The sequence below is a fragment of the Natator depressus genome, chromosome 2, assembly GCF_965152275.1.
Source record: "Natator depressus isolate rNatDep1 chromosome 2, rNatDep2.hap1, whole genome shotgun sequence".
Classification (NCBI taxonomy): domain Eukaryota; kingdom Metazoa; phylum Chordata; order Testudines; family Cheloniidae; genus Natator; species Natator depressus.
The window spans coordinates 245,852,807-245,866,613 of record NC_134235.1 but is presented as its reverse complement, the minus strand read 5'-3'; the positions used below and the strand labels follow the sequence as shown (position 1 = coordinate 245,866,613).

Sequence of the window (13,807 nt, the reverse complement as noted above, 5' to 3'; positions counted from 1 at the left end):
AAATGTTCTTTAACTATGGCAAATGTTTCCCTTTTACTTAGTACTATTGCTTTGTTGTATTCAAACTGTAACTCTTGCTAATTTGTTCTATAACACTGAACTGCCAATAGCAGAGGGCAGAAAATATTCCACATTTAAAAAAAAAGTAGAACACTTTTAGAGAACATTAAATCATACAACATATCCTTGCGCAATAACTGTATGGGGCCAGATCCTCAGCTGGTGTAAATCAGCATAGCTCTATTGGCTGCAGTGGTGCTATGCCAGTTTACACCGTTTGAGGATTTGTGCCTGGCTTTATAAATACTCCATCTTGTAAATTTAAATGTTTGTAAATATGCCAAAAAGAAACTTTCACAGATACTAATACTTTCTTTTAGTCAGTATGCATGATTTGTTTGCATAATATTGTACGCCAGTTTATATATCTTAGACGGTAGTCAAATTGCAACTACAGTGACATAAATTTTTAAGAACTCTTTTTAGGTTAAACCAATCTGTTTTTCCTCTGAACATTCTACTGAACCTTCGTAATGGTTTGGATGAGCTATCCTGGCAAACTCAAAAATACAACTAAGTTGTTCAGCCTTTCAAAATAATATTTTCAACAGATATTTGAGACCTAACCAAATATTCTCATACAGCATCCTATGGGGAATATTCCACACACTAAACGCCAATTTACAACCATCGGTGTTCTGCGTGTGGAATGACTGCAGAATGTGCTCATGTATTTTTAATAATCAAAGACAAATAACTTTAAGCAGAATTTTTCAGAAAGTGAACAAAGATTTTGATAGCTAGATTATTAATATATCCCATAGCTACTGTACTAGATAATGTTATAAAATATTGAGAAATATAAAGAAATACTTTGTGTTAGTTAATAAATACCTTGCACTAAAAACAAATGACTGGATGCATTTTACCTGTGTGGGGTATATTAAGGGTACTTTAATGTTTCTCCTTTTGAAAAGCTTGTTTAAAATCTGAATGCCATTACAGTAATTATTAGTATTAAATAAGATCACTTTTTAATATCTTTTGATTGCAGCCTTTCTGAACACTTACAGCATGCATCAGTAGTGCTTTGCCACCAGATTAAATATTTCAGTGTTTGTTCAACTTTTCATTGTACATAAAGTTTTGAAACTTAGGGTTGGAAATTTTAAGGGAACGGCTTGTTTTAAAGAAATCATGTGTGTTTCATTAACTTATATAATTTATAAGGGAAAGGATAAATATTTGGAAAGAGTCTCACTTTCATCCATAGAGAGAATATAAAGCTAACAGGTACTCAAAACTATTTTGTAGTAAAATTTGTTCATGTATATTTGGAAGTACATTGGAATCAACCATTTGTTAAAACAAAGGACAAATGCACAAGAACAGTAAGAGGTTTCTTAAATTGCATTAAGTATTTGTTTCAGTTAAACAAGAGCCATAATTTTTCACACTCAAATAGTACATTTTTTTTATAATTAGACATTGGTTTTGTCAAAATTAACACACCTGGCATGAATATCTTGAGAAGTCAATTGTTTTACCTATAGAATCGGTCAATAGTTAATTACATGTTAAACCTAAGATCTTGCCAAAACCATGCAAACTTCAGTTTAAATATTTTAATATGAAAACATAAAAAAAATTAAACAAACAGGAACTGATGCACATCTAAAAATATAAATGTAAAAAACAAAAGACATTACAGGGGCAAAAAGGGCAGAGAATCACTATTTGATTACACAGGAAGATTTTTTTGTGGTTGTCATCTTACTTCACTCTGTAAAATTCATAGTTTAGTCGATGCTATAGCTCAGTGTGAGTAGCAGATTCTTTACAAAGACCTGAGGGGGGAAAAAGTTACATAACATTACTAATGTTTTAAACAGTTACATTTTGTTGAAAGCACATAACTTTTGAATAAATAATAATAAACCAGTGACAAGTGGGTGTCTGAAGCATAATACTGAGGCTTTGATACCAAGCCTGTATTTTTCCTGGATACTGATGATCCACCCCTCTTTAACACAGAGCAACCAGGCCTTTTTAAAAGTACTGTAAAACTACCAGTCATTGCCCCCTGGTTTTCAGATAAGTTATTTTAGGGGCCAACACTTCTGTTACATGCTATGAATCAGATCTATCCAAACGCATGTGGTGTGGCATCTTTGCAAAATGTTTTAAATGCTATGAAATAATCTGTGTGTTCATTTTAATTCAACCGTTATCCCATTATGAGCCATGCAATACAGATTCCTTAATTATCACATCACAAAAACATAGAGGCATATTTTACTGAAATACATATTTAAACACTTCAAACTCAGGAAACGCCCAAGGTTTCCACAGTGACCTTAATGTAAGCACATTGCACACACGGGTTTCAATCCGTTCTTCAGACATTTCCACGCACGCGCTGAAGTTGACTGGAGTTATGTGTGGATCTCTGAGGGTAGAACTGGGCATATTATGTCCTAAAGTTACATTTAGCAACATTAGTAGTGGTAGAAAATACTCACTATTATGCAATCTGAAGAGTTCGGGTTAATATGAAATTTAATTTGTGTATTGCCTGAATTCTGAGTGTTTAATTGTAACCTTAAGGTCTACATTAAAATATGGTTTGGGGTTTATTATTGAATTAATTTTTTAAAAAAAGTAAAAGGAGATTATGGCCCCAATTCTGTAATGAGACTTGCCAGCATGTACCCTGCTATCCCTGTAAAGTCTTACTGAAGTCTGTGCTAACAGATTCCATTGCAGGAAAGGAGCCTAAAACACAAGTCTTTGTATTGACTGTGAATTTCCATAGCTGCATGGTCAAAACAAAACAAAACAAAAAAATCAGTGAAACTACGGAATTCCACAGTGAAATATCAACAAAATACCACATCTATATAACAAATGAATGTGCTTTATTTCATAACCCAGTAAATGGTATCATAATACTTAACCTAGTGGAAATTTAACATGCCACACATACACAAAACAGGTATTTTCTTTGCTTATAACTGTTATATTTTTTAGCTTTGGCAAACTGTCCTGGAGATTAGTTCTCAGTGAGAACTAGCAACCTAGAAAGTATCAACTTGCAAAACACAACTGTTTGAGTAATACAATTGCAGAAAAAGTCTTTTTACAGTAGAAAAGGGTTCCCCCCCATCCTTGCATAACTCAAAAATGGGTGAATAGAATCTGCTCAAAATTTCATAATTAGTAAATGAATAATTAAAAATTACCTTTGGGATGAGACCAAGAATGGAAAACTTCAGCCAAAAAGAATAATTTTGCAGAGTTATGAGCACGTAAAAAAAGGATTGTAATAGAAGTCTCACTGTTACGTTAATTATAGCTTTCACTGCTAGTGCTTGTATTGTTTTCCACTGATAAAACAACTGACACTAAACTATACATTAATATAATCCACTGTTGGCTCGTTTCCTACTTCTCATTGGTCTAAATGCACTTTATCGTAATTCAATACAAAATTTGAATTAGAAACAACTGATATGTCAGTGTTCCACAATTATTATGGGGTGGGGGGATGAAAACTTTTGGACAACACTTTTTAATTCAGGATACATCAGTCTGATTTTATTTATCAAATACTTTATCATTTTATTGGTCAAACTGGAAATTTGACCTTCCTGTTTGTAGCTTGAAAAAAAAAGGTAATATGTTTGAGAACTAACTCCTAGACTCCCGGGCATGTGAAAAATTGCAGAACATCTAAAGGCATGTCTCTTCACTTTTGGTTGCTTGTCTATGGAATGGGTAGTAGAGAGATTTTTTGTGTGATCAAAGAATACATGTGACAGAAAACTGATCTATGGTTACAAATATCAAACAGTTTGATCTTTCTAAAACACTTCACTGAAGTTTTTCCATTCTTTAATCAAACAAGAAACACCAGTGTATTATGAACATGTATATAACATCTAGAATAGAGATGCGACTGAAAAAAGAAGTACTAAACATGTCTTGTGGGTAGTTTCTTCTTAGTGTGCACATGACTCCCATTAGCATCATGTTTATGCATGGAGAGGATATTGTGCCCTTTAATATTTTACCTTAGCATGGATTAGAAGGGATATATTTGATTATACTGATAATAGGACATTTGTTATAGGTTACCAGCATAAGTCACATTCATGTCCTTTGCTTTCAACAAATTAACATTATGGAGATTAAACCGACTATTTTGATTTTCCCTTAAGATGAAATGCATAGCAGCAAAATCAATTATTTGCCCATAGCAAAACTTTATATAAAGTTGTGTCCACTTTGGTCACTCTGGTATGATAATTTTTGCGCCCACAAAATTTAAAATGGTATCTTGAATGCACACATACAACTACGGATGCAAAGCGCCAAAAGTTGACAGTAAGAACATGTCTATAATATTGCTTTAATTTAACATATGAATGAAGTATACCATTGTAATATAGACAAAATATTACAAAAGTCACTTTTAGTTCTTATCAGCTGTACTCCTGGGTAAGTTACATATAAGTGTTTTATACTTGGCACACATCTTCACACAATGCTTTTCAGAGAATTGCAATTTCCATTTTCTCGGGAGTTTGATGCCAAATTCCATGGAAAATTCAGACAGACATTTTCCCACCACTCAGGTATCATACTTTTCCTCAACCAGCTGTAGCCGCAAGATTATTTGTGGCATCTTGCTTTCACTGAACTTCACTGGTGTTTAATAAATGTCTTTTTATCTCTTTTCATGGCTTATTATATTAATTAATTTTAAAAATTGTGCATAGTGGCCTTTTTTAAAAAAGTCTTCTTATGAGTAATCTATTATCTTTGCCCTTTAACATAATGACTTTTTTTCCTTGTAAAATCAGATCATACAAAGAATGGCAGATTAATTTATTTCCCTCTGCATTTCTTCACAGTGTTAGAGAGGTTTTCTTTTTAGTGTGACTATGGTTTTTGCAGCTTCTTGAATTTGCAGTGGCAACTATTTGCATTGTTTTGTTTACTAAATGGCACCTTATTTGTCTGTGCTAATTGCTGGTAAGAGGAAAGAGTACTAAACTTTCCCCTTCTGCAAAGAATTTTTGATTTTGCCTCAGTCACGCAAGTTCCAAGCCCTGCTCTCCCTACTCATGTAAACAGTCACCTACTTCAATGGGGATGCTCATGTGAGTAACACTAACACGTAACAATGAGAATCTTCTCCACTGTAAATTAGGGAATTGTTTTATCAAAGTTATAATGTTGAATGAATATACGCAGAAAATATGGTCATACAGCTGAGTTGAAGCCCAACAAAATGATTATAAAAAAAAAATGAGGACATCTTGTTAATGAAAAAAGAGATTTCAATAGCTTGCTCTTTAGCATAAATAATTTCTGTGTAACTTGGCCTATTATCTAAGGTGTACAAAACAGCAAGTTATTTTACACCAGGTTTACAGGCAATTGTGACAACAGCCAGCAAGGTGAAGAAAGCTACCCAACTTATTCGTTTACGAAAAGCATATTCATGATTGCTTTTCTGCACTGTGCTTTCTATGTCTTTATTTTTACCTTTGATTTGCCTTTTTCTTTAACAAGCAGAACAGCAAAAACCATACTGTGCGTTTTGAAGGAGCTGTGGTGTTTTGAGAATGATTTGTGCTAATCTCTTCATCTACTGATTATTAAGCCCAAATATAGCTCTATAACCACAGCATACATTATTTTTTTAAAAAATTGAAACATTTTTGGAAAGTTCCATTTTTTAAATGATTTATCTGCATAGCTGATAAAAAGAACTTTAAACTTTATAATAATGGATTTTTCCAGTCCTCTAGATCGAACTTTTTCAGCATATGTTAAAATACACACTAACATGAACAAATTCTATATACTTATTTCCTTTAACTTCTATCAAATCAACTTTAGCACTTTTACTGTATGTGCTACATAGTGAAGACTTTGAACCTTAAAACACATACTAATATTACAAACATTGATTCTGAGATCAATATTTCAATGCATATTCTATCACTTTTCACTATAAAAAGCACATCCCAAAAGGATGGTCCCGCCACATTTATAATTTTATGATATTAAGTGCAGTCAGTGATGTGCTTCTTGGTTTTAAAAATGATTGCATAAAATAAAATCCCATTGAAAACATGACTAACAAATAGCATAATGTATGAATTTTCGTAATAAATAAACTAAATGTCATTTATCAAGGCATTTTTTCCTAGTTTCAAAGTTCTAAGAGGCATTACATTTTTGAGAGGAATATATTTGACATAGGAATACCAATGTATTTAAATGCATTTTTTCTAACAAACATCTATAGCATGCCAGCAGTTTTAAAGTTTTAAACAGAACTCCTTACTGATCTCAATGAAGAGTTCTGTTCACAAATTGATAGCTGTATGTTAATTCTCGCTTGTAACATGAACTATGAGCAATAAACAACTAAACTTTAAAAAAAAGCCTCCCCCCACACCTCTGTTTTATTGCAAGAGGTTATTTTCATTCCTTGCTTTGGGGTGGCAAAACAAATACACAGAGTAAAAATGTGCTGGCCGTGTAACACTAGGAGAAAAACACACTTCATTAGATGTGGAGTGCTGAAATTATGCTACGTTAAAATGTGCAAAAGAATTAAAAACAGATGTTAAAATCTTTCTTTTAAAAGAACCATTTTTAAGCTAGCTATGTAGTACTGTTGTTTATGCAGCTAACACTTCCCCTCCAAAGTGGTTTGTTGCACCCAGAGCAGTAGACTAGGTTTCGGGGTGGGGGGAGGGAGAAAAAAATGCTGTAGAGAGAGCACATGTTACATCAGACACAGTACCTGATTTTTCACTGCACAGCTTGTCAGCTAGATAGTCTGCCTCCTGGGCGATAAGTGAGAACATTTCATCTTCATACTCTTCTATAGTACTTTCACACTGTAAGAATAAAACAGGACCATATATATTATATATACATGCACATACACACACAGACAGTACCACTCCAGCAAAGAAATAAACAAGATTGCTAAACCAGAACTGTAAAGAAATACAGTGGAAAGGGGAACCTTATTTTGGTTTGCACTTCCTGTTTGTACAAACAAATGATTGACTGTTAATTTTCAGAAAAATTACAGGGCAAAATATTCCTTAAAATTTAACTATATGCTCTGTCTGGTTGTCTTTTTAAAAATATACTAACTAGGAGAAGAAATCACTTACAGGTCACATTTTACTTGCTTTTGAAAGAACCCCTTTCAATGTCAGTCTCTATACTCAAAGAACAGTCACTCAAAAGTTAAATTAAATAATAATCCATTTCATGTTATTACACTAGTATTCACAACATGCAGATAAATAAAGCTCTTTGATCAAACTAATGCATCCTTGATTTCACTATAGATAACAAAATTGACAGTAATCTACCAAGTGGTCTCTTTTCAATGTTGTAAACATTTTAAAGACTATCAGTAATTTGACTTCACTTATAGAAGATGGATTTCTGATGTTTTGAACTACTGCTGAGGCAGAGTCTTGGTGGAGTGTGTCTAAAGAGACGTTTTGTTCTGAAGAGCTGTATTATCTACAGTTATCTTTTGGCAATCCTGAGCACATATTACGAAGGACATAAAGTACTTTCCCAAAAGCCCAGACTATGGTTTAATCATTAAACAAGGGTAGAAGCCCCATGAAATGGATTGCAATTAAAAAAAATACACTAAGGAAAACTCTGATTTAAATAAAGAAGTCATAACTCCACTACCAAAAAAAAAAAAAATCTCTTGTATTTCTCGAAAAATTAGCTCTAGAATGTGCCATTGCAAGAATACAATTTTTAAGCTGTTTTAAGTCAACATTTCACAGCACTCAACATCTTTGAAACTCAGCCATTACCTTTACTTCTCAGTGAAAATGCAAGTCACTAAATGTGCACGCTGGCTTAATTTCATGGATTTAATAGTCTCACAACATTGCTTTTGTGGTAAATTGAGTACATGTGGAATCATATCCAGCATATCACTGCCCTATACACTCTTTTCTATATTGTGTGTTTCCTGACACTAGAAAGATACTTAATGAATAAACAAAACAAAATGATATGATGAAACTGGCACCTAAACATTTGTTTAGCTCAGCCTAAGCTAGCATTCTTGAATTAGCTCACAGAAATTTGTCTCCATTCAACAAGGCCTAAAGAAAAGATGACAGCCCTCCTCCTTCTTTAATCCAACTATAAATATTAAAATTACAGGAGTATTCATTTGGATTTTTACCCAACACCATAACTCCCTATTTCCTGCACAGAAATTAACAAAGATCCTTCCTCAGTAACACTGATTTGTATTTAATCACTTACAAAAATTCCCCAAGTAAAACATAATTTGAATTGTTCCAGTTTGGGAAATTTGTAACATGTAAACTGAGAACACACAGTATAATCCATGGGTAATTCTTGCAACTAAAATGCCATCTGTTTCTAAATAACATTATAAACCACATTATTATTTTAAAACACTTAACGCGATACTGTGACAAGCAAAAACAGAGCATATTAGAATATGTAATTATTAAAACAATTTACTATAGGCACAAATTTAGTACTTGAAGCTATATTTATCATACAGTAAAGAGTATACACTAGTAATACTTTAACAAACAATGTTACCAATTTGTTATGTTAGCTTACCGCAAATTTCAGAGGTTTGTAAGCATCAGAACAAAAATAGAATTTTTTAAAATTTGCATAGATTTTCTCATCTTTCCTGGAGCAAATCTCTTGAATGTCCTTTTTTGAGTTTGAGGATCCCCTTGCAGTTGGTAAGCATTCATTCTAGCACATATATTTTCCAATACTTCCGTTAAGTAGGTCTCTGACTTTGCTAAAGGAACCTATTGGGGGAGGAAAATGGAATTTTCTTTTCTTATTATACATATTACCAAAAATAACTTTAAGAGATTGTACCTCTATAGATAGATGGGTCATAGACAGAGAAAAAAAATCAGTGCATATCTCTTAATCTGCATAACTGTTGACCCATATTATATTACATACATAATTAAAAATGTCAGCTAAAGCTAAGGTGACACTGAAAAATAAAACATTTACTCTTGCATAAAACATCCCTTTTACACTGAACCAATTCTAGAATGCAGTTATCAGATTTTAATTTGTAAACATATTGTCATTCAAAAAGACATATACCATGCAGCAAATAAACAGAGACCATAGACTACAGTTGATATTTTATCGACATAACCATGAAAGATTTCTTAAGTACTTTGTTTCTTTAGTTGAAGTAGAGTTCTAGAAAGTCTTTTGCTTTCACTTGGTCTGCCTTAGTTGCTGTTCGTCAACTCAGATGCAGCTGTTTAATACCTCCCAGGGGTTTTGTGAAGAAAATAATAGCTTACAAAATTTAACTTCTCCCAGGTTCTACTATTTCAGCTTTATTTTCGAACAGCTGGTCCATGTCTTTGTCCATTCCCTTTCCTTCAGAATTAAGCAAGAATTCAGCAGAAACATTTAGACACTACCTACATACTTAGTGAGAGTCTCAACAGCTAGTGCTCCCAGGGTCAAAGAGCACTCCTCGCCCTTGGTAACGGGGACAAAAAACTTCTCTCCCGTCTAGACAGGTCAAGGTGCAAGATGCTCCTATCTCTGTTGCTTCTTCCGGAAGGGGGCGTGAACTGAAGCCAAGTGCACAGTAAACAACAGTGCTGCATCCTTGGACCTTTAGAAGATTTTTCTCTCCACCCTCTGCTGATCAAAGTAGGAAGTTTTCATGACAACCATAGTCAAAGGGGCTGAATCACAAATGAACTCGATTTCTGCAATGTTGATATATCCAGTCTCTATTGTCTCTTTTCAGACACAGTATGAACCCTTCCGGTCTCAATGATTACATTACAGAAGCACTTTCACATGTGTGCTTCATTTACACAAAGGGTTTCCTTGCTTCACCACCATCTGGCCACAGATCAGATAAATAGAGGCAGGAGAATTAAAATTAAAGCCTAAAGGTTTTTCTTCTTCTTAAACTAGGTCCTATTATGAAATCCTCCCTCCCCCAACCTCATTCTGGATGTGGAATCTACTTTTTATGAAACCTGGAAAAAGCAAAAAGGGCATGAGGCAAACACTGTATATATTTTTTAAAAAGTCAGTTTTTAGTTTAAAATAATCTACATTTATAGAGATGTGCATTCTAGTTTACAGTAAGGTTGGGTTGAGTTGCATTTGGCCATGAAAACTATGTTATTAATTTCAATATTAACATTTAAAAAGCAAAAGTGTATCATAAAGCAAGGAAAGCGAATGGCAGCACAACCTGGTTCCAGAAAGACTATTTGAATTGTATATTCCAATCTCAAGTGGTTTTTTCCCACCCATTAGAAGTTGAGGATAACAAGACAACATGGCACATGGATATGTCTGACTGCCTCTTCCAAATAGTTAATATGCGAAAAAAGAAAAACTACAGCATCTGAATTTGCAAATAAAATAGAACTTTTACAAATCCTCTTGCCAAAGACAAAGATTTGACATAATAGACCAAATTCTCTCCCAGTGTAACTTCCACTAAGGTCAATGAGGTTATACCAAAGATGTATCTGACCCAATGTGCTTTCAGTAGCAATAAACTATACTATACTGCACATACACACACCTCTAAACCTACTTGCATGACAATAAATCAAACCAGCTCACTGGCAGGGGGGATTTTTAATGGAAATACTAACTATATTTATTTGCAGATAAAAAGAGATCTACCATGTTTTCCTAATACAAGCAAGACTGTATTTTAAGTTCTGAAAAAGAGGTCTATTTATAGGCCAACTGTTATTCAAGAATTCACTCACATACTACACTCTTCCCCATCCCCTTACCCGTCAGTAACTCCCGATCCAATCACAAAAGTTAACAGTGGTTGAGCAAGAGTATACATCATGAGTGGCAAGTACTGTATATGAGCATAGAGAATGAGACTATTACTATATGCTGAAAACAAACCACCTTTGCATTAGGAAATGCTTTTGAAACATACTGAACGAAAATCAAACTTTACAATGCATGTAACAGCAGCTACAGATAAAATTCCCTAGATACTTTGCTTACAGGGGTTAACACTTATGGAAGGAATTTTGCAACCTGTTTATTCTTATATTTATACATCATTTTTTGCTCTCATTTCCCCCACCTATTATATTTCCCATAATGTTCTCAGAAGCCAACATATGAACTGCATTTTCTTAACTTCTCTTGTATTTCAGTATGTTGTCTTATTATATTTAGGAAAATCATATTAGGAGTAGCATATTCGTGAAGTAGATTAATAAAATCATAATTACAAGAACTCTGCTTTAAAACAGTTACTGTTGATTTTTTCTTGTCAAGTTAATAAAAAATTATACTTAACATGTGACCTCTGGATAACTTTATTTTTTCACATAACTATTAGTTTGTCTGGAATCAGACTCTCAGTCCCTATAAACTATATTGAATGGGGTGTGCATATATATGGTAAACCCTTACACAGGCTATATGTATGTATCTGTTCATTTCTGGTGTCTACTTATTAGCTTTTGGATGGTGAGCTTTTATTAAAAGCAAGTACAACTTGAATTTAAAAGAATATAAACGATTTTGTTGAAATATACTCAGAGTTATACCTGACAAAAGTTGAGTGCTCTTTTAAAAAGTGTTTTAATAATAAGAGCAATAAGTATTTGGACAAGTGGCAGAAAACTAAAGCCTTTCTTCCTATACTGTGAAGATTTTGAATAGTGCTTGTCAATAAAGCAACTCCTATTGTAATTGTACCGGAGACATGGGCCTCCTCCCCGAAAAAGCTGTCTCAGAGATACTAACCTCATTAAAATATGAATGAAAAGACAGCCATCATTGTAATGGGACAAAGCCATTTTACCCTGCACCAAACTTTATCTGCTATTTTTTGTAAAAATATAAATATGATACCCAACAAATTAGTCATTACATTTGATGTGCATATTGATGATAGAATGCATGAATTATTTTAATTTTTCAAATAAATCACAGCCTTTGATCATTCTAAATGTTTGATTTTTTTGTTAATCATTTAATAATCTGTTGATTCTCCATATTATTTAAAGAATAAAAGATACCCTTTAATTTTTTTTAAAAGTTCACTGAAATTTTTGCTGTTCATTTTTGTTTTCCAGAATATTTCAGCCAATTTCAAAAGACAGCTAGAGAATTAATTACAGACTACTATAGCAATACCTTAATATCAGTCAGTTACAGGATATTCATATGCCAGTTCATTACTATGTCTCTGTTAATCTCATCGTAAATTTCTTGCCTGATAGATACCACAACCAGCCACAAAAAGAATACAATTGCATTATGTTGTGCGTTAAGAGATATGAAAATGTAACTGCAGTATATATGCATTTTCCAAAACAATCAAGTGTTATTTTCAATAAAACTGTACATACTTGGTTATATTTTTAAAAAAATAGAGAGCGAGCCAGAACTGACCATATGCAAAGTTTTATATTTTATTGGAAATTGTTTCAAATAATTTTTAAACACGTATTTTAAAATGTTTCATGTAGTTTAATCACTATCTTTTCATCCACAAAGTGTTCAAATCATTTTTGATATTAGTTAAAAGTCAATATTTAGAAGTGAAAATTCAAACCTCCTTTGCTCTAGGCTAAAACAGGAGAAACATGAATGCTGAGCTACTCTAAAGGCTGATGGGATATATAATTAGCTATTATGTTAATTGAATCCACTGTGAGTTTGTTGTATGAGATTTCTTCATATAATATGCAAATAGCTTCTAAGGTTTACTTTTATTAGACAATATAATTAGAAATCATCTAAAGGAGTGAATTCTAATGAGGCGTAATAAAGGTTTGTAAAAATATCTGTTTGCTACATGAGCAGACCATCTGGGCTTAATCAATAAAAGAAACTGTATTGTGTAACAGAACATTTAAAAGAAAGTTTAAGAATTTACCTTTCCAGTATCCATTCATAACAAATTCTACTTTAAAAGCAGGAGAGTTCATGTTATTAAGGAAAGAGGTGAAATTCTTGTAATATGGGAGGAAGTCACTCTGTTAATCAGACAACTGGAATATTGTTTACTTAAAAATAAAAAGCAGCTCTCAGCTGTGATGTCAATTGTGTTTGTATAGATACACTATAAGTGAAGTGCTCCATGAGCAAAGTTAGCCATTATTATTTCTATTAAAGACGTGATCCAAGCAGATGTACATACATTAGCTTTTGTAGTGTAACTAATCAGCGTAACTTCACTTTCAGTAAGATTCTCCAGCATTTTAATATCTGGAATTAAGAACTCTCTTACAAAGGAAGAAATTCACACTATGGTATTCCACAGCAAGTCACAAACTCAACAGTTGCATTCCTTTTCATTTAAGGCCAGCACCAAATATTAAACTGGTTTAGTTAATGCCAGAATTCAAAACATGTGTAATCTCTGGCCTAATGCAGGCTAGTCAAACTTTAACTAGTGCCAGAAAAATTTATTGTGCAACTCTTAACCAGAACTGAACGTCATAATCATAGTAATATACTTCACTCTCCTATGGTATCCAAAGAGTAGTATGGTTTTGGCTTCTTTTTAAATATTTAAAAATGGTCACTATCAACCCACTAAGAAAAAGCAGACGCATAATGGCAGCTGAAGCTCCACCCATACAAAAAGAAATATTATCCCAACAAGTACACTGCCACTTCAATTCATGGATAGACGTGAAAGAGGACCTCAAAATATGATTAAACTACTCATTCATCATCTGGA

The 13,807-nt window shown here is 33.1% G+C and overlaps 1 protein-coding gene across 1 annotated transcript; it reads right to left on the bottom strand.

Annotated features, from left to right (window-relative positions):
• Positions 1-1,517: 1,517 nt before the first annotated feature.
• Positions 1,518-9,388, bottom strand: CNPY1 (canopy FGF signaling regulator 1). Its single transcript, XM_074943428.1, is given in 5 exon segments — positions 1,518-1,847; positions 6,827-6,923; positions 8,674-8,750; positions 8,753-8,876; positions 9,266-9,388. Coding segments are annotated over 4 exon segments (276 nt in total). The 5' UTR covers positions 8,817-8,876; positions 9,266-9,388; the 3' UTR covers positions 1,518-1,809.
• Positions 9,389-13,807: the final 4,419 nt, after the last annotated feature.